Below are 22,973 nucleotides of genomic sequence, written 5' to 3'. Positions count from 1 at the left end.
ATCAAAACACACCAAAACTGACTCTTTTCCAATTTTTTCCTTTAAAATTTCAAAAGCAATCTGCTGTACATCCTTCCACTCATAATGAATTCCTTTTTTCAATAAATCATATAACGGCGCCGCCACCTTTGCAAAATCTTCCACGAACCTATGGTAATAATTGACCATACCCAAAAAAGACTGCAACTCAGCCTTAGTGTCAGGCCGTTTCATGTTCGATATATTCTTCAAATTTTTATCCAAAGGTTTCACTTCAATTCCATTAATCCGATGACCCAAATATTCAACCTCCATTACCCCCAGAACACTTTTCTCCTTACTAGCTCTCAAGCCTTTATCACGAATTCTCCTAAACACTTCCTCCAAACGTTGATTATGCTGCTCCGGCGTCACTCCAGTGATTAACACATCATCCATATAGTAAAATACTCCTTCCAATCCTTGAAAAACTGACGCCATGGTCCGTTGAAAAATGGGAGCAGATACGCTCAACCCAAATGGTAATCTACAAAACGCAAACAACCCCTTTGGAGTCGTTATCGTCAATAATTTACGGATTTCCTTTCTCAAAGGTAACTGCAAATACGCCGACGAAAAATCCACATTGGAAAAATATTTCGCACCCTTCAACTGAGCCAAAATCTCTTCAATCCTAGGCAATGGATATTTAACCTCCACCACCCATCGATTTACCGTGACCCTGAAATCCGCACAAAGTCTCAATTTACCATTTGCCTTTTTAACAGGTACTAACGGAGTTGCCCAATCACTATATCCCACAGGAATAATAATGCCGTCCTTCACCCATCTATCTAATTCCTCATCGATCTCCTTCCTCCATTCGAAAGGAACTCGCCGACAAGTCAAAAAGATCGGTGAAAAACCCTCCCTAAGTTGAACATCAACTTTATAATCATTTAAACAACTTAATTTTTCATCAAAAATAATGCCATACTGCCTCACTAGAATAGGAATAGCTTGATTAACCTTATTCCAATTCTCTTTTCCCCCGGCCACAATTTGCTTCTCATTTCCCTCATCATTAAAATCCAACTTGCTCGATTTCTCCATCATCTCCTCCGAAATTTCACAAATTTTATTATCGGTATTATCCAAATTTTCACTCTCTCCAACATCCACTATTACATTATCACTAGTATTAAAAATATTCCAATAATTATTAGGAGGACCAAGCTTGGTAATCCAATCCCACCCCATAACAGTCTCAACATTTTCCTTAACTACCCATAAATCAAGGAAAAATATAGTATCATTAAGATTAACCCCCAATTTGGCCTTTCCCAACACAGCGACTTCCGATCCATCAAACTGCCTGACACACATAGTCTCTTTTTCCAGTTTACCCCCAGGCCAATACTTATAAAAATTCTCCTGCGACATTAGAGAAATACTAGCCCCGGTTTCAAATAGCATTTCTATATTCCTATGATCAATCCTCAAACTAACCCTCGGACACAAACATGGTCCATCTAATTTTTCCGTCATTAAAATATCATATGTTTTAATCGGAGAATCAGCGTTTATTTTATCTAAAATAATAATTTCATTGGCATTCTCTTTGCCCCTTAAATTCAACTCGGAATTTAAATTTTTATTACTGACAATTACATTTCTTTTAACAAGATTTGTGGGACATCTTTCCCAAATAAAATTCTTAACATCCCTTCTAAGAGAATAACGGACAATATTCCTCGGATATTGTTCCCACCTAAATCGACTAACCTCCCTCTCAGAGAAATTACGAGAATGATTTCTTATTTTAATTCTATCATTTCCCTCATTTCGACTAATAATATTAAATGTTTTATTATACAAATTTTTCCGAACTCTCGGAGCCCCGACTCCTATATGATTCACTCTGCAATCATATAGTCAACACGAATTTCGTGATACTTCCATGCAGTCCACAGCTACATGTCCCGGCCTTTTACATTTAAAACATAATCTGGCCCCATTTAAACTAACCATTTTTACATTAGCATTTCCTATTTCAGGTCTCTTTAACGGAAATCCATCTTTAAACCTTTGCTCTGGGACTACGCAGGTATCCCTTTTATGTCCTCGCCATCCGCAACGATGGCAAATGATCATTTCCACAAATCTTTTATTTTCCGACAATCCTTTATTTCCCTCGTAATCATTAAATTTCTTATCCATATTTCTATCACTCACCTGGCTCTTAACTGGACCTTTGCTTTCCTTTATCAACGCATTGATTGCTACTTTCATTTCTTTTATTTCCAAGAGGATCCTATCTGACCTCTCCCCAACATTTCCAGCCTTGATTTCCTCTAAAACATCTTTTAGATTACTTTCCAAGTCTGCCTTTTTAACAAAATCAGCCAACACCGCAGTGTCCTTTTTAAAATTACCATACATTTCTGCCATTTCCTTTTTATAAACATCTGACACCGAAGTGTCCTTCCAATTGCAATACATGCCTGCAAGTACCGCAGTACCCCTTTTTACCAACAATTTCAATATAATAATCAATAAATACCTCATTACCAATATTCCCACAGTAATCAACTGTTTACCTAAATCCAATTCATTAAAGTTCTTATACACAACTTTATAGCCCAAATCCTTATAAAAGAGAACCTTATCCCCAAAACTATGCTCCCCAGCCCCACTATGCCTAAAAAAATAAACCATTTGCTCATAAATCTTTTAATCAATATTAATAATCAATTACTAACACTTTAAATATTTGTAGAAAATAAAATATTTGTAGAAAATATTAAAATAGCACCTTAAATTAAACTTCACTAGCAAAATCGTATGATGGTTAGTACAAAGGCGCAGTCAAAAAAAATTAAGAAAATTATATAATTAAAAATTTTTTGTTTTACCTTCTAAACCGAATAACTCCTAAGAAACTATCAGCGTCACAAGGCACCACTAAAAAAAATTAAGACTTTATTCGAAATCTAAACTTACACACTAAAAAAAAAATCCTAAACACAAACTAAGAGAAAAACAGAAACAACTCAAACAAACTCTCGAAACTACAAAAATCACAAAGCAGACAAAAATATAACTCACCAATGATCTCTTTATTAATAATTAAATTAAATCAAAATAAAATAAATTCGTCATTTTAATATAAAAAGAAATTAATTTCATAAAAAAAAAAAATCCACATATAATATATTACATCTAATTTTTCTATCCAATCAACCTTATTTTAATCGGTTGATTGACATTTCGCGTAAACAAAAAAATATAAAATGTACGTATTTACAAATACGACAAATGGTAATTAATTTTACAAAATTTTGACTATATATAAAGGGAACTAGGTCTAGTCGAACCATTTTTTTACAAATCTCAGTCTTCCCTACCTTTTAAACCATAATATAATTATTTTATTCAATAATATTTAAAGATAATAGTTTTACAATTTTAAATTTTAGAGATATAACATTTCATAATATATTTTATATAGAATTTAGATACAATTAAAGACCTTTGGAAAAAATATATGGCGCCTTTCGATATAAATGATAGTGAGGCGAGATCTTTAAACGAAATTGAAAATTTTTTAAAACCTTTTTATAAAATAACACTTGAAATATCGTCAGATACTTCTACTATTGGAACCTCAGTTTTATTTATGACAAAGATAGAGCAGATTTTAGACGAAACTTCGAAAAATCATCCCGATAGCGATCTTAAAAATGCGGCTAGTAAAATGTTGATAAAATGTGCAACATATAAAAATTTGCTGGTTCATTTAGCAATTTTGTATCTACACTATTAGATTCCAAAAATAAAATATATGCCTAAATTTATAGCAAAGGAGGATTATAATGAAAAATTTAAATCATTATATAAAAGCTATGATTGGCCATCGCAAAAAGCGAATGTTTATGACTTCTCTAAAGATGATATGGAAACACAACCCTATTCGGTTTGCATGCATAACTAAATGAGAAAGTAATTATAAATGTTTGGTATATTAATTTATAATTTTTATGGATGCTTATGAATATCCAGATCTCAGTAGAGATGAATTTATAGTTATAGATTACATCAAAGAACCGGTTGCACCAGCTTCAACCAATATACTTGATTGGTGGGCCAAAAATAGTGATTTTTACCCAACGTTGTCGCTCATAGCTAAAGATTTCTTCACACAACAAACAACAAGCGTTCCTAGTGAAAGAGTCTTTAGCAAGGCCGTTGATTTTTTGACGAAGAAACGAAATAGGATGTCGGGGACAACCGTTAAATATTGTATGTGCCTTAATAATTGGGATGTTAGAGATATAATATAAAATATTTTATTTATATATATTGTATCTTATTTATTGTATTATGTTAAAAAGTTATTTTATGTTTACAAAATAAATAAATATTGTGTAATTAATAATTTGAAGATATGTGGTAAAAATCTATTTAATATAAGATTATAGGCTTTTTAACAGCTTTTATCTAAGGTTTCACAAAAAAAAATATCATAATGTTCAAATGAAGATATTTGATTATATTTTCTTTAAAATAATTCTTTGTATAAAGGGATCCCTTTAAAACCCGCGATGATCCCGGATAGTTCTAATTCCTTTAAAAATTACGAAAATACTGGGGTTTTGAAATCTTTATGATTCTAAAACGAGAAACTATTTTTTTTAAATAAAATTCTCTATTAGTATATTGGATTCGAACTTTAATATCATCATTTTCTTTTGTAGAAAATTGAGTAAAATTTAACAAAAAATAAAATTATACCTAAAACGAATTATTCACTATTCGATTTTATTTCATAAGATTCGTATTTTATGAATAAAAAGATTATTTGATTCGAATCGAATAAAGAAAATATATTTATTATCTGTGGAATATTTTTTTTTATCTATTTATTATTCGATCGAATTATTCTTATTATTTGAAATAATTTATAAATATTAGAAATTATTCAGAAATATTCAAACCCAGAAATATTTGACATGATTCTTAAGTATTTAAAAGTTCCTTGAAAAGTTTTTACTTTTTTTTTCAACATCTATAAATCACTTAATAAATTTTAATATCCTTTTTGAATATATTTTTGAAGAATTTAATTTTTGGCATCGAATATTCGATGAATCAAATCCAATGTTTTCATTATTCGAACGGACACGAATAAGGAATTATTTAATTCGTACTAATACGAATAATATAATTATTCGATTCGAAAACACGAATTATGTAAATATTTGATTTGATTCGTATTTTTCTTGAAAATTAAAAAATATTAGATAACTTTTTAGCTAAGTTCTATATCTCTTTTAAATTATTGAGGAATAATTTTGATCAAATAAATTTATGCTCGAATTTAAGCTCTTCACGAAAATTAGAAAGTATTAATAATAAATTTTTAGCTATTTTATATTAGCATTGTTGAACGGCCCAATTAAGATTATAACCATAATTATATTTTGTAAGCCTGTAGATTTTACACATATATGGCAGAAAGGTTTTTACCTCTATTTGCCAAATCTCCAATCTTGCATAATATTAATTTGGCTAAAATCTTAATCAGGCCGTCCAAAACATCACTATTTTATATATCTCTTATATTATTCAAGAATTTGTTGATCAGACCATAATTACTTCTTAGATTTATTAATGTTTGAATCTTTGAATTATAGAAAAGTTTTTTTTAAATAAAAAATATTATAAAAAAATAATACAATAGCAACAATCAAAAATGATTTATATTTTAATTTCTATACCTAAAAAATAAATTCTCATCATGTACATAAAAAAATTTATAAACAAAAAATAAAATATTATTTGAAAAAAAACATGATCTAACTTTGTCTGTTTATAAAATATATAAAAAATGTATCAGACATGACTTTGCAAAAAGTAAAAATAATTATATAAAATAGTTAAAATTAAATTTTATCCACATCTTTATTTCATTATTTTCTGGAATTATTTAGAAGGGTAAATAAATGAGAAAGCCGTTTATTTTAGCTCGCTATAACACCTGGTTCTTAAGATATAGGGGCTCAAATCTGTAAAATCTTTATCTCAAAACTAATTATATATCATATTGTAAGTAAAAATATTCTCTAAAGGGCTATCAAAAAATAATAAAAATTGGCGCCAAATTGAGTCTTTAACATTCGGTTTACCTATAATGCTTTACCTGTATTTTTAAGCAAAAAAGGGACTATGTTTTCAATGATATAATAAAATATATATTTACTAAATAATGTGAACAGGATTTCCATTAGTGTTGTTAAACGGCTCTTTTTGAGCCGATTTTTAAAAACGGCTAAATCAATATTTTAACCAGAAAACAATTGTCTAAGCATCGAGTTTTCGATAATAGATGTCTAAACCTTTGTGCCATCTATCCGGATCTGGACCTTGGGTCTGAACGCCGGGTCTGTGCTCGGGGTTCGTGCTCAGAGCTGGTTTTGCCGATATTTTAGACCCAAACCCCGGGTCTGGGCTCTACACAACCATCCTATTAACAACACTACTTATGCAGGCAAAAATAATTTTATATGTAAATAGGAAAATATCAAGTGCAGAAAAGGCTAATTTTATGTAATATTAAAGAACTTTTCATTCACTTTGGAGAGACTCATAACGATATACAGTTAGGTGAGTAGATTTGCTTTACGACCTAAAAACTGTGTTTTAGCAGGTGGTCCAGGTACACATACCATGTGTATCTGCAACATTAAAATTTTAAGCTTATTTTAATAGGTGGAAAATTAAAACAGCTAACAAACAATATTGGTCATTATAATTATCCTGTGTAAAAACAGAACAAATAAATAAATTAATTAATAATAACTAATATGAAATATTCGTCCTCTAGTCGACTCAATTATATATTTCGTATTCATGGTCAAGTTCAAAGTCTAAAGTATATAAATGTAAAAAATAGATCACAAATATCTTAATTAATAAAATTTGAAATATTCGTCCTCTAGTCGACTCACGTTCATAGAAGTATAACTATTCGTCCTCTAGTCGACTCAAGTATATATTTTGTATTCATAACTCAAGTTGGAAGTCTAAAGTAAATAAATGTAAAAAACAGAACAAATATCTTAATAAATAAAAACTAATTTGAAATATTCGTCCTCTAGTCGACTCAAGTTCATAGAAAACTATTTGTCCTCTTGTCGACTCAAGTATATAATTCCTATTTGCAACTCAAGTTGGAAGTCTAAAATAAAAAAAAGTAATAAACAACAAATATCTTAATTAATAATATCTAATTTGAAATATTCGTCCTCTAGTCGAATCTAGTTCATAGAACTATTCGTCCTCTAGTTGACTAAAGTATATAATTCCTATTTAAATCTCAAGGTGGAAGTCTAAAATAAAAAAATGTAAAAAACAGAAAAAATCTTATTTATTAATAATTAATTTGAAATATTCGTCCTCTAGTCGACGACTCAAGTTTATAAAAATATTCGTCCTCTAGTCGACTCAAGTATATAGACTTGAGTTCACGACTCTTAGACTCAGTTTTCGACTAAGTCGACTCGACTCAGTCGAATAACAACACTAACAATACTAATTCTAAATACTCGTCCTCTAGTTGACTTAAATTCACGACTCAAGTTGAAAACTCATGTTCTCGACTCGAGTTCACGACTAACGAATTCAGACTCTGAGTCGGAGTCGGGTGAACTCGACTTTTTAACAACACTAGCTATAACTGTACTAATGCCTTAAAATATACTCAAATGCCAAAATTTAATAAATAATATATAAAATTAAAATCTTATACATTTGTTCATTTTGAAATATAGGAATAATGGCCTTTCCATCTAACTACTCATGGGTAGGTGGTTATATTTACTTAAATTAATTAAATAAATGCAACTAAATCAAAAATCTACAAATTGGTTATTTAGATATTCTGCATACTAAAATAAAGAAAAAACTTATAATAAAAATAATCACTTTTATTTAAATCATATCTGGAGCATAATCATGAATAAAGATCAAAATATTTTTCATAGCTTAATGGAAATGACTGCTCGCTGAATTTAAGTAATTATGTTATCACTTATGTGTATAAGTTTATGTTAAATGACTTTAATTCATTCTGAGAAAATTCGTGAGGTAATTTACCTAGGACGGGTTATAAAAATTTTTTAAAAACTGGCAAAACCTGTGCAATGAAAAAAGACTTGGAATCGTTATATCCCCTACCTAATGTTAAAAAGCTCTATTTTTGAAAACAGCTTACCCAATATTTTCTTCAAAAAAGATTACGCAAACCTGGAGATTTTGCTCATATATGATAGAAAGTTTTGGGCATTCATTACCGAAATCTCGAGGCGGACGCAATATTATTTTGGCTAAAATCTTAATTTTAAATTGGCTAAATTGAACTTTAACAACTCTACTACTACTCTATGTTTTTTTTCGCTTTGAATAGACGTATTTTTATGGAATGGCTTAACCCTGTACTTACAGTTGGCGCTAATTCGTGGCTAGGTATACAAAATATATTTACTTTTTATAAAGAAATTTCGTATTTTTGTATTAATCGTCGCGAATTCGCGCTAACCATGATTCAGGATAAAGGAGGATATTTAGTTAGACGTATTAATATTGATGAATATTATCTAGATTATGAATAAAAATTATTCAATTGTTTTGAAATAAAATATTATGTATAATTATTTAATTTGAATGATAAAAATTTTAGTCTACATTTTAGACTTAACCCCTGCCCCCCTATAGGTTTTTTTGCTTTGCATTTCTTTAATGATAAAGATCTTGTGAGTTTTTCTTTAATTTTAGTGATTTTATGTTTTATTTTCTATTAATTTCTTTCGGAGTAATTGTATCCATTAATATTTGCCAGGAGATAATTTATCATGAAAATTTTATAGTCTTTTTAAATTTATATTATAATTTTTATTCTTAGATAAAAATATTATTTTAATGTTTACCAATTTTGATATATTACACTGTGTGACAAATTTCGACTTGATTTTTTGGGAGAAAATAAAATAAACATATTTTAAGACAGTTTTTTATGCATATTCTAAATCTGCTGTCAGTTTTTTTTCTAGCACGTCAGATTTTTTATTTATTATAGGTTAAAGTGGCCAAAAAGGTCATTTTAGCACTTTTTGAAGGTTTATAACTTCGGTTTTAATGATCCCTACAACTAAAAAACTATCTTAATTTTTGCAGCAAACCTTCCTTATTATTATTATACATTTTTCTTTATAAAATCCTTACTCAATTTTTTAACAACCTATATTTTTTAAATTTACCTTTAAAATCTTTTTTAATATAGCTTACATTTAATATATATATTTATTGTGGATTTCGTTCTCAAAAAAAAATTATTGAAAGAAATTAAATGTTTATGAAAAATTAAGCGCGCTACTCGTTATTTGGCATTATTATTTATTGCCCATACTACGGGTTTAAGGTACTCCGTTGGAAAATCATATATTTTGATATAAATTGATTAAAAAAACAAATATTCTTAAATACATCTAAAAAAGATAAATATTAATAAAAAATATGAAAAAATTACCAATTATTGCATTTTAAATGAATTTTGCTTCAAAAATGCTCAATTCAAAAAGAGTACAAAATTAAAAAAGTGGGTATAGATATCTGATTTTGGTATAAATTGATCATAAAAGCATAAAATATTACTAAATACAACTAAAAAAGATAAATATTACCTTAACTACAGAGAAAATTTAATAAATTAAAAAGTTCGAAAATATCTGTACCGACTTTTTAAATTTATAGATTTTAGTTGAATTTTCATGGCATAGAGTACTTTTGAAACATAATTAGAATTAATATATAATCTTGAGCATATTTGAAGCAAAATTATATAAAATTTATCTTCTAAAGTTAATAATTTTGATAGTAATTTAAATTGAAAACTTAAGGCCCCAAAACGAAATTCTTTATCATTTTTCTCAAAAACCAATCGATAAAAAATTATAAAAATTAGTAAATTTATAAAGAAATATAAGTTTAACACTATCACCAATTTTCAAGGATTTTTATTCAATACTTTTTAAAATAAAGACCTAAATTTTACCATTTTTGAGATTTTGAAAAGTTGTCTTTATACGGTAATATTTTTAAAACTTCACGTGTAGGGAAAATTTGGAAAGCGGATTCGAACTCAGCGTCAAATTCTGCACCAAAACTTGTTTTTATTTTCTTCTCTCATTTTTCTTGTTACACAGTGTTGTTTTTAATTTTTTTAAAAAAATAAATAATTAGAAAATACTGTTCCTCTAGTCCTTGCTGTCTATTTAATGACAGATTTGATTTTTGTTAATTTTTTTTAGTCCACTTCTAACGCACAGAAAAAAGTATAGAAGTTAGTTAGTTATGTTATTATATATTTGATTTGCTAGTATAAATACAAACCCGAAGATCAATGCGTTAACCATTTTGTATTTTTCATAGTCTGGGTTTAGAGCCTTGCAAGTCGTTCCTAAATCCTGTCTGAAGCCGAGCTCGAGCCTAGCATGTCAGGCTTAAATTTACATTTTAAAATAATTCGGGTCCGGGTTTGGGCTTAAAAAAAATAAACTAGAAAATAATATCTTAGTTGAATTTCTTTTATTAAAAACAAAATGATTACTAAAATATCTATGGGTTTAGGATTATATTTATATTATTGAAATAAGAACTCTAAACTCGCTGCTCGGGGCTTGAATGGATATAATAATTCGAGCTGGCCATACAAATTTTGAACCGGGCTCAAAGATTAATATTTGCAGGGATCGAAATTTTAGGTAACGATAATGTAAAGAACATATATATTTTTAAAGAAATTAAATATCAGTTTCGAAGTCTTACAAGTGTGACTGATGATTTGCATATTTATTTTTAAATTTTTTTAGTAATTTACTCAAAAATTTATCAATAAAAATGGAATACCAATTAAAATGAAACGAATTACAAATTTGATTTATATTATTTATTTTATATAAAACCCTCCGTTCCAGGGCTAGATAGTTTTGGACGCGGCTAGACGCTGCTTATTAATAACAAGTTACAAGATTTATTTTTTTCACGGATACAATCTTTTGTGTTTGTTTGCTTTTATTTTACATTGCATCATTATATATATAAACAGGTCGGGCGCTCGATATTACAACGTCTTCAAAACCGTTATCATCCTCGGGAACCATAATAACTATTAAGAATCTATTCTACAATTTGCCGGTGCGCAAAAAATGGATGACCATTTCGCGGGAAAGATATTTTTTGAATATAAGCGATTTGATCTTCCTCGTAAAAACTGGGCTCATTCCTCACTCCGAACCCTTGACCATTATAATCAGCATTTTCGATAATAAATCAACAAAATTATCATCTCATGTAGCCGTTTTTTCGCGTAAAGAACTAGGTCTAACACCTAAGAAGGTCCGCGGAGGTGAGTCTCTCCTACATTCTCGATACGTCATTTCTAACTTCAAGAATGACACCAATTTTGCCAAACAACAACGATTTAACAGGCCATCAGTTTCGACAGATGTAGAGTCATCCTGTCAGTTAGGTTTACGCTCAAAGGGAGTTCTACATTGTAATATACTAATATCTAATTTTTACTCCCTGTTTCCGCAGTATTCCTCGATTCGATTGAATCATTCGATTCGGGAAGTAAATTATCGAACTTTATTGAACGATAACAACGAATATCAGGTTACGCTCGACGATATCGACAAATTTGTTCCGGGAAAGACTATTTTAACATGCCTGAACGATCGATTTGCTTCTAATAACAAAAAACGCGCTGAACTATGCGATAAGAAAAGATCAAGCCCGCTGAGACGAACAAAAACTGACATTAACATTTCGGTAAACCTTATCATCGGTTGGGACGAAGCATCGTTTTTTAAGGACCTAAAAATTAACGACCTTCATCTCAAGGGTCTATCCTATAAGCAGCATCAGTTTATAATTCTCAACGGGAAGGCACGTTCATTGAGTCACGAAAATCGATATTCGAACGTCGATGCTTTGGAAACGAACCAGATTCGATCTCATATAAACAAGTATTTTATAAACGGTCTACTCGACTCGTTGGGTGACCCAAATGGGTACAAAAATTTATACGCTAATTTCGTGAACAATGGTGGCCATTATTTTTACCCCGTATTCATACTAGACATTAACTACTCTTCGGGTCATCTCTCGAGTCGCACTAGTTATTCGGACTCTCAATTTGAAAACACTCTTTTGAACCATTCCAGCTTCGCGGTATTCCTACAGAGTATGATAAACGAGATCCTGTCGTTATACCATCATACTCGACCTAACAAAACAGTGAATAAGTTACCCTCGTTTTTACCATTCGACTTTAAAAATAATGATGACAATAAATCGAATCAACAGGAATATAAAATGACCGAGAAAGAAAGTGAAATTCCCAGATCGTGCTATGCTTTAAATGTCAATACCCTAGGTTCTGGGCTAACATTACCGAAACCTGATAAGAATATTATTTTAGAGTTATCACATCTACGAGTCAAGGAACCTCTAAGGTGTAAAAGAAAGAAATTTGAAACGGATACGATCCAAAATAAAGTCGCAATTTCGGATAAACTTTTGCGCGAGCCTGTTCTCATAAATTGCAGGAGTAGTCACTTTTGGGCAAAGTATAGATACAACGAGAAATGGTCTAATAAGCCATTTATTTGTAGTGATAAAGGTTATAATTCCCTGAGTGAGATTATTCGCGAAAAAGATTTATTTAGGCTATCAATGTCGGATTCATGTAGTACAAAAACCAGCGTTTACAATACTATTTTAGCTGGCAAATGTGCTGACCATCAGCGAAGTAAAGATAAAATACTGAAGAATTTTAAAGCTAAAAATATATCTTACAAAAACCTAGGTATGTTTCTTTTTTTTTAAAAAAAAATCAATATTTAATTACAAAGACATACTAATTTTATTTAGGATACAATTATCGCAGAAGAGACACGAATGCTCATAAATGTTGTAACTCCGTTAAAATTAAATATAAATCAATGTTAAGTCTCCCTTATTTGTCCAAATACCGAACCCCGCGAAAGGTGATAGAGTCTAATAGATATGAATATGTTAATAATTCGACATGCGGAGAAAACTTTGACGAATATGTGCCTTTAGAAGAAAATGTTACCGCTAAACCGATATGCATTGATAATAATATAACTCCGTTGTTTTTAAACACGTCAACTCATCCCGCACACAGTCATAATACATTCCTCCATTCTGGATCACAAGAAGTTTGCCCCAGAATCGATGATGTACCTTGCCATTCTTCGAATACTCCAACAGCATCTGAGTTTATGTTCAACAGATCGCCTAAGAATTCACATTTCCATCCTAACCGTTATCCTCAAAGGAAAAATGAAGATAAGAAGACACCAAAATTATCGCCAAAAGTGTATGAAAGAAAAGCGCCTCCATTTATAACTACCAATTTTCAAAAATACATAAACCTCGAAGCGGGTTTAGATGGGCACGATTCGAGTAGAAAGGACGCTCATCAAAACCCGATCAAAATAAATTTACCCATATCTTCCCCGATTTTAGCTATAGAAAAAGCTTATAATAATGATGAGCTATCATTTTGTGATATCACTTCAAAACAACGAAATACTCAAGATTCTATTCGTGTTCGTTTAAATTATTCCAAAAAATTGGCTAAAGTTATGAATGATTCCATAAATGTGATTGAGAAGCATCGGGTTGACAATAATAATATTCTTAATGAAGTTGTCAGCACTTCTAAAGACTCTGATTCAAATTATTCGATGATAGAAACTGATAAAACAACAATATTAGAAGAAGCTATCAGCTTTTCTTCATTCGAAAAATCTGATAATTTATTTAAACCAACAAATACATTATTAAGCAAAGCTGAGCGTGTTATATCAAACAATTGGACTCAAAAACATTTTAAAACTTTTAAAAGTAAATTTTGTAGTAATATATATACTATTAAAGTAGTAAGAAAATATGTGTGTCATTTGTTTTAACGAGTGAGAAATTTATTTATTGTTTATTATTATATGATTCGAATAGAAAGGATTATTTATATTATTTGAAAAATTTTTCTTCGCGATCTAGTATATAAAAGGCATTAAAAAAAGTAAGAATATCATCACCTGATCATTTTTATTTTATTTATATACTCTTCTTTCATTTTTTGTGTTAATTTGTGTTTTTTGAGAATTATAATAAACCAATAATAAATTTTAATACAGTGTCTCTCTCGAACTTGCTTTAAATATTAAGGTGGGAAATTAAAATTTAAAGAATTTCATTCCCATCTTAAAAAATATTTTTATAAAAACAAATAGCTTTATTCAAGACTTCGACTCCTTATCAATCAAGCTCTAAACTCCATAACTCAGTTTATTAATATATAATAAATATTTTTCTATATGAACAATATGATAAATAAAAAATACATTTATTATTTTTTTAGAACAAATTTATTGCGAATCTTGTACCAGTCATTCACAATAATCTTTATAAAATTGATATGCCTACAAACACTGATAAAACGATCTTCGACAAAGCTAAGGTTGAAAAAAATGACAGAAAGAAAAAGAAGATAGAAAGAAAGAAAGAAAGAAAGAAAGAAAGAAAGAAAGAAAGAAAGAAAGAAAGAAAAAGAAAGAAAGAATAAATAACATATTTAATATACACTTAGACTGTTTTTTTTTAAAATTTATATCTTTGCAAGGTGATTGGTCAGTTAGACCAGAAATATATTTGTTTTTATGTAAATAATTCACTTGATACAACAATCGGCGAGATTAGTAACGAATTCGATATTTATCTCCTGGATCAACACGCCGCACATGAGAGAATTTTATTAGAATCTCTGTCAAAAAGTAAGTTTAGTTTTTTTTTGCAAAGCATTATAATAAACATTTTATAAAACCTACAAAAAGAATATTTCCCGAGGAACAAAGATATCGATGCTTCGCTGATCGTTCCTTTATCTGTGCCTGTTCTACTTTCCTTGAGTCAAGAAGATACGGAGCTAATTATAGGATATAAGTATAAATTTTAAAAGCATCATTTTAGACTTATTTTACATATATTTAAAGTGGTGCTCGTGAATTTTAATATGATATTCAACGAGGTAAAATGCTATATACTTTTTAGCGTCAACGTGTTTTTTTCCGACGTGTTATTTATTAAATTTTAAATCATTTTTAAATTTAAAAATCTGATTTTACCGGGTCTATTTCATCACGTTTGGAATACCTACTCTATGAATTTCAGGCAATTTTGCATGAACTTTTACACTTTATATGTCTCTTTCTCTTATAAATGATTCAAAGGATAACTACAAAATTGTCTTCAATTCATAAGATAGGTATTCCAAACATGAAGGAATACATTTCCCGTTTTAAATAAAAACGTGCTCTAAAATGATTTAAAGTATTAAAAATAACACATTGCCGGAAAACAGATTGACGCTAACACATATAAAAGCAACTATAAATTCTATTTTTATAAATCATAAGGGAACAATTCTGGAGATTAGGTATACATTTTGAGTGTGATGAATATATTGACAATACTGGTGATTTCGCTATTTTTAAAGATGGACACCGGATTCGAATAAAGAATCTTCCCGAGGCCTTGTTTTTAAATTTTCAATTCTTATTGGGCGATGTTTACAAAAGCCAGAAGTATAGTACTAGTCATAAAAAAAACAAGAAAAATGGCGATAAAAAATTAGCTCTCAAAATGGATGATGATTATAATGCAAATATTGTTTTACCTAATTCTTTTATGGCATTGATTAAAAATTTGATAATCGAAATTATTCAGGTGAAGTTTTTTTTATTAATAAAATATTAAAATTTTTCAAAAAAATTATAAAAATTTTTTCCATCTTATAATTAAATTGATTATTTTTTTTCTATCTATATTTAGGAAATCAAATCAAGCAATGGTATTATAAGGAGGATTCCCAAAACACTTTTCGAAATTTTATGCTCAAAGGCTTGTCATAGTAAACATTTTTTTATAAAAGACAATATATAATATTCAATATTTTCTCAACGTTATCTCAAGACGCCATAAAATTTAACGAGCCACTCACCAATTTACAGTGCGCCGAATTGATTATGCAGCTTAAATTTTGCAATTTACCATTTCAATGCGCCCACGGCAGGCCTAGCTTAATGCCTTTGATCAATTTTCGACAATTATCTTCTTTTTTTAGACGCGTAAGTTTTAATCTTTATTGTATGAAGTTGGTTTTTTTTTTCTTTTTTAACTCGTTTCCCTAAAATATACTTTGAAATTATGATTGTCCGTAATTTATCAAGCATATTATAGGAATGGAGATAATTTACTGGTTTTCCTGATATTAACGTTGTAATAATCACTTTTTGACATTTTTAAAGAGTATTTTTTTATAATAAAATTTAATCCGGTATTCTTATTTTATTATTACATCTTGAATTACTTGTCAGAATTATAGTTGGGCAATGGTTAAATGTCGGCTAATTCGCCTCAATTTTCAAGCGCTTGTCGGAGGAAATCTGTTAACCCATTAATGGTCAAGATTTTTCTAGTGGAATAATGCTCATTTTTTTAAAATTATATTGACTAATACTCAAATATGATATTCTAAAAAAAATCAGCCAATAAAAAATAATCCTAAATAGAAAATCTAGCCTGGTGCATATCTGCACCGTTAACCATATTAGTGTTCTCCAAATTTGAGCTGCTATCTTTTTAAGAAAAACCCCAAGACCAAAGCGATCGTTTTCGGCTAAAAACTGTTATTTAACGGCTAAAAATTTAGTAATTACCCAACTATAGTCGGAACTCTGATTATTACGTTTAAGCACAATTAATCGTTTATCTTAATAGCATTATATATTCTACATTTATTTTTATCAAAAAAAAATATAGGAGATACCAAGTTTTAATATAAAAAGAATATCAAGCATAATGACGACGACGAGCCAAATTAAATAATCCAATTTATTTGTACACAGAGCATTTATTGTTTAAATTTGTATTTTTTTATATAAATTATATTATTATACTTAAATTTTATAAAATATTTGTCTATAAAAATAATTTTTAATAGTATTATTTTAAATAAGATTTTATTCAAATTTTTTTTATTATTTATTTTCTATATTGTTGATACATATTTAATTTTATTTTAGAAAATTATTTTCCATCCATTATTTCCAACTTCCTGCCATGTCCTTTTATATTTTATTTCCTTATGACTAGTTACTGGTCATATTTATTTTAAATATTGAAATTACTATCTATTTATGATATATATTTTTTGCCAAATTAAGAATATTATAAATTTGTCATAATCATATTTTTGAATTTTGTAAAATTTATTGAAATATGCCTCCATATATTTTTGTTGAGTAGGTTTGTAATGGCCAATTATATAGGGTACAGATACTCACGGGTCGTCTCCAAATTAAATTGCCTCATATAGACGGGCGATCCAGGACTCGGAAAAAGGAGATTAGAAAAGAAAATGGCTTGCCTGGTGTTTTAGTTAGGATGATATCAATTTTTTGTGTATGGAATTTCTTGACTTCCTCATGTGCTTTATAGCTTATTGCGCAGAAGGAATAAATAAACTATTCATAAAAGTATCTTGAATCAATATTATTTGGCCAAAGATACAAGTATCTTATACCATTTTAATGATGCTTGTATCTGTATCAAGGTATATTTTTCTATAAAAAATTTTAATATGTATCTAGATTTTTTTTTAAGGTGCCTATCTCTGGTTGTGGGTTAAGTTACCGTTAATGGATAAATGTTACAAATGTTACTCGCGCCTACATCTCCTCTTCATCATTTAGTTACAATTTTCAAAGAATTGTGTGTGACCTAGCAATAATAGTGGAAATTGAGAGATGTATAATCAAACAGAACTACTATGAGGAAATTACCTCAACGAGCTGAAAGATAAATTTTGCCAACGAAATATTTTTAAATTACCTAAAAACTATCAAACACTTGATGCTTCGACCACTATAATAAAATATTCTTACAATATAATTTATATAAATATAATAAGAAACCAAAAGGGACATTATAATGAAAATATTCTTCAAACAAATCGAAATTGAATTTTTTAAACAAAAGTTTTAAAAAGTATTTTAAGAAAATATCTTCGATATAGATATAAGTTTATTCAAGATGTCAAAAAAATATAGAGAGTTCAAGTTGCAAAAGGATCAGGTAACTTAGATGCAACTATTCTTGGTACTGTACGCACAACCAAAAAACGGTATGATTATGAAAATTAAATGTAGGCTTATGAATATTAATCATATTTCTAACCGTTGTGTGACAGAATAAACATTACATTTACCAATATAGTAATTAATGAGTCAGAATAGATTTTGAAATCTCAAAATAAAAACTTATCTTAAATTTCCTCATAAATGTATGACTGTCGATACAATTATGAAAATTGTATGCAGTAACTAAATTTTTAATCTGCAAAATGTCTGATTGGATAATAAAAAAAACTATTTTTAAAGCGAAGAGGATTTTATTTGTAAAAAATTATAACCAGAAGTGTGGTAATTATTATTACAATTTATTGAAAATGTTTAAAAAAACTGAAAATTTTTATATGACAAAAGGCAGGCATGTTCTTTAAAAATTTTCATTGTTTGATTAATGAATATTACAAAATCGATTCAGTTCTTATCAATTTATTAACAGACATGTATTTTTGAAAAATTGTAGAATTTAATCAAAATAACGGAGTTTTAGCCAATCTAGCAGAATTTCGATCAGAGTGTGGTTTTTTGGAATAGGGGAATAAATATGTTCTCTGATATCGTGGAAAGACGTTTGTGTGCACTAAACTAGAAGTTTGATTGCTATAAAACTTATATCGATTCCTCCGACGAATGCATCTTCGGAGAGAATTTGGTCTTATTTTGGAACACCCCATTCCAAAAATCGTGATAGATTTACCAATCGCGTAGAAAAGTTAATTTCCCATAAAATGCAATTTTTTACAACTTATTAATGCAATAACAATCATCTAGTTATTTCATTGAGTTATTTTAATTCCTGAAATTGTACAAAATATCAGGGATGTGAACCCTTCGACAAAAAAAAAGGGTCCGGGTTCGGGATCTTGTAATAAATTTAAAAAGGACCTGGGTACGGGTTCAGAGGAAACATAAAAATAATGACTCAAAATAAGGCTTTTTTTCATTCATTTTTTATTATACTTCAATATATACACATTTATAATTCGAAATGAGATAATTTATATTTTAAATATTTTATTCAATCGCACAATCATGATATCTTCTAAAATATCATCCTTCAGATTTCCACGTAAATTAGTCAACGATGAAAATCCACGTTCTACGCTTACCTAAAATAGATAGTCATTTTTATAATACATAAATTATTGTACTTGTGTCGCCGGTACAGCCATGACGATTCTAGAAAAGGTATATAATTCTGGATATATTGAAGAATTTTCCTCCCAGAATTTTATTGTTTGCATCTCTATTTATTCTCATAACTTCCGAGAACTTTTCTATTATAGATACAATAGATATTTTTTGCTCCTTTCTATGAGATGATAATTTAATTTTTTTTCTCTACCTAATAGTAAAATTTCCAGATCATCAATATCGTTATCATTATCATTGTTCTCTACAACCCGTAGATATTGTTGTAACCACCAATGTATTGTAAATAATAGAGTTTTGGGTATGCCATAAATCTTCAAGATGGTCTATAGCCATTTGTTTTTGCTCACTACTTAATAAAACCTGATATCGCGGGTCTAAATATATAGAAGCATATACAACACTATTTTGTAAATATTGTTGCTCTCTTATTTTCGTATTTTCTAACACTTCATTTGAAAAAGAACTTGTTAATCTCCCTAACTCTAATCGACTTCTTAATCATATGCCATAAAAATCGGATAAACTTAATTGTTCTGCTTGCACTCTTAATGTTGTTATTTTTAAAGGAACGCACACTAGTAAGCTCTTTTACTTGATTCCAATCATCTTCTGACAAAATGATTTCACATGCTCCTATGATAAATCATTAAAGAAATCTTTCAAACTTAATAATCGCTCTAGCATCATACATATAGAGGACCAACGTCTTGTGCAATCTAAAATTGCCATTTACCTTTTCATGGATTTTAATATTCTAACAATTGTGGGAGTTCTTAAATATTTTACAACATCCCTTGCTTTATCAATTATAGTTTTAAAGTGACTATTTTTGGGAGATTCCACGAAAAAAATTAATAAAATTATAAAAATTTTACATTATTTTTTAAAAATTAATAAAATTATAAAAATTTTACATTAATTTTTAAAATTAAAAAATTATAAAAATTTTATATTATTTTTTAAAAATTAAAAAATTATATTTTTTTACAAATTATATTTTTACATTAATTTAAAAAAATTATTTTAAGTTAAAATTTTTAGCACCCTGAACCCTTGGACCCTCCACTTTTTAAAAGGCTCCGGGTCCGGGTTCAGCCAAAATACGAGGGTTTAGGGTCCGGGTTCACATCCCTGCAAAATATCAACATCAACGAGAGATATTATTAGAGAATGAGCAGTTGAACTCCTCATTCTCCAATTAATTTACAGCATATATATTTCAATAATTGTGATTTCAAATATTAAATAAAATTTTTGCATTAAAAATTAATATATTGCAGTTTAAGACTTATCTTTTGGTTTTTACTCTATTTAGTATATCCAATTTATTTGAGTCAAGCATGACTCATTTTAGGTTAATTTTTTTTGATTTTTAACCAATTTGGAACATTTTCACATAAAATTTTCAAAATGTTCCAAATTTTCTAGAAAATTTCCTATATTCCCAAGAAATTCTCATTGGTAGTTGTGACTGGTTTTAATGAAGACATTAAAAATGGAGAATATTTTTTAATAAGTACAACTCAAAATTCAGTATTTAAGGAAAGTAGTTGCGTAATTGTATTAACAACTATTTTATTTTAATAAACTTACAGTATAGAGTTCCTTTTTAATATTGTTAAAAATTGATTACAAATTGAAATACATTGTTATAAGTTGACAATTTCGTGTTTGAAATGGAAGAATCATGAATAAGGATTTTAAGATATTTATGATGCAATTTGTTAAATACATTAATGGTAGCATCTTATAACTATTTACCCCTCTTATTTTAATGATCTTGCATCAACCCTTTTAACCTGGAATAGAGGGTAAATATTGATTGATAAACTGTATTTAAAAATTCACAAATATAATAAGTGACGTGACAGCTAATTTACTTAATACCATACATTATTTTAAAATATTTCCTACTTTTCTTTTAGAGTTCACACTAAACATTAACAAAAGCGAATTTGATATATAAGTGTGTTCATACTCAAGATTACTCATATTGCCTTCCTTACCCCTTTTTATATATAACAATTTTATAACCAAAATTAATGATGGTTAATTTAAAAAAAATTGATTAGTTATTTACCCATGGCTTCTCATCATTTTTCATCCATATTAATAAATAATTTTTACTGTATCAAGTGTCACATCTTATAAATCAATGCCAAGACTACAGAAAATTCTAGGGACAATTAAATTTATAAATAATTATACTTTTTTTAATATACTTTTTCCAATTTTATAATCATAAAAATATTTTATTATTATAATAGAATAAAAATTTATATATAATAATCAAAAAAGAATACGTCGAAATAATATTATATAATATTTGATGGAAATATCAGTTACATGTCAAATATATGTTAATTGAAAATATATAAAAGATTATTAATGAAATCAAACACTCAAGCTCAACCATCACCTCAACAAAGCTTTATTCCTAATCCATCTCCTGTGAGTACTAATATTTATTCCGCCTTTTCCCCTAACATATCACCACATGGCAGTTATAATTATACCGAACCTCTTTCTAACCGAATGTTAAGTCCAATACCAGCATTAGTTTCACCATATAGTAATCAATCGAATCCATACAATGTTAATTATAGTCCTGTCAAAAGTAATCCCTTTATAAACCCAATACAACGCAATATTCATGCAGCATCGCCTATTGTAATATCGTCACAATTACATTCCAATTTTAGTAAAGAAACAATATCTTTAACTGATACATTAAAGGCACAAAATATTGAAAAAGAACAACACGAATTCTCTCTAGATCAAGTAATAATACCTTAATTATTACGATTTTCTAATTTAACACAAAAAGAACATTACAATATTAACACAACTTGGACAAAATTTGGTGCAGGAAATTGTTCATAAAGCATCTGAAGCTTTTCAATGTTTAAAATCAATACAGGCAAAAAGAAAAAAATTAATATTGTTTTAATTTATATTTATAGCTTCCAACCACTATTAATGTAAAAATAACTGCTACGCAGGAAAAGATAAGAAAATGTCAAGAAATTTTGAATAATGTATTATCAATGTTTGTGAAATTGGAAAATTTATATGCAAAATGTTCTCTCGATAGAACTAATTTGAAGTTGGAAATTGATGTATAAATTCTAAAAATTTTGAAATACATTTAATTTAACAGAAAATATTTGTGAAAGATACTAAGATTGAAAATGGAAATAATAATCAAAAATTGTCAAATGCAAATATAGAATATTGTGAAAATTTAAACCAAACAAATTTAAAAGAATATCAAGATCTTAAAAAAGTTGTAGATATTACAACAATTTATATAAAATTATATTATTATAGGAATTAGAAGAAAAAAATGCAGAATTACTAACCAAAATTTCTCAACTTAGATGCTTAATTTATGAAATTAATGGAATAATGTCATTTCAGGATGATATATTATAATTTATTTTTATATGTTATCTCTAATATAAATTATTAGTAATAATTACTTGTTAAATTTAACAATAATTTTTATTTTAGATTATAATC

At 28.2% G+C, this 22,973-nt stretch overlaps 2 protein-coding genes across 4 annotated transcripts in view; both read left to right on the top strand.

Moving 5' to 3' along the window:
* Window positions 1-17,048, top strand: part of LOC135930862 (uncharacterized) — a 35,842-nt gene extending 18,794 nt beyond the window's left edge. For 2 of the 3 annotated variants that reach the window (XM_065467656.1, XM_065467659.1), the window contains exons 3-12: window positions 11,123-12,886; window positions 12,952-13,953; window positions 14,343-14,395; window positions 14,471-14,569; window positions 14,732-14,882; window positions 14,943-15,051; window positions 15,525-15,834; window positions 15,940-16,018; window positions 16,081-16,235; window positions 16,930-17,048. In XM_065467656.1, coding sequence (XP_065323728.1) covers window positions 11,123-12,886; window positions 12,952-13,953; window positions 14,343-14,395; window positions 14,471-14,569; window positions 14,732-14,882; window positions 14,943-15,051; window positions 15,525-15,834; window positions 15,940-16,018; window positions 16,081-16,235; window positions 16,930-16,995 — 3,788 coding nt within the window. In that variant the 3' untranslated portion in view covers window positions 16,996-17,048. The remainder of the gene's footprint in view (window positions 1-11,122; window positions 12,887-12,951; window positions 13,954-14,342; window positions 14,396-14,470; window positions 14,570-14,731; window positions 14,883-14,942; window positions 15,052-15,524; window positions 15,835-15,939; window positions 16,019-16,080; window positions 16,236-16,929) is intronic. The other variant, XM_065467658.1, reaches the window with a different exon arrangement.
* Window positions 17,049-21,642: 4,594 nt separating this feature from the next.
* Window positions 21,643-22,973, top strand: LOC135931894 (mediator of RNA polymerase II transcription subunit 30-like). Its single transcript, XM_065469205.1, has 5 exons — window positions 21,643-22,232; window positions 22,279-22,371; window positions 22,415-22,570; window positions 22,612-22,737; window positions 22,782-22,973. The coding sequence occupies exons 1-5, from the start codon at window positions 21,840-21,842 to the stop codon at window positions 22,884-22,886; spliced, it is 873 nt and encodes a 290-aa protein (XP_065325277.1). The 5' UTR covers window positions 21,643-21,839; the 3' UTR covers window positions 22,887-22,973.

This window comes from Gordionus sp. m RMFG-2023, chromosome 1, assembly GCF_954871325.1.
Source record: "Gordionus sp. m RMFG-2023 chromosome 1, tfGorSpeb1-WG-v2, whole genome shotgun sequence".
NCBI lineage: Eukaryota > Metazoa > Nematomorpha > Gordioida > Chordodea > Parachordodidae > Gordionus > Gordionus sp. m RMFG-2023.
The sequence above is the reverse complement of the archived record's forward strand: the minus strand, read 5'-3'. Positions and strand labels throughout refer to the sequence as shown.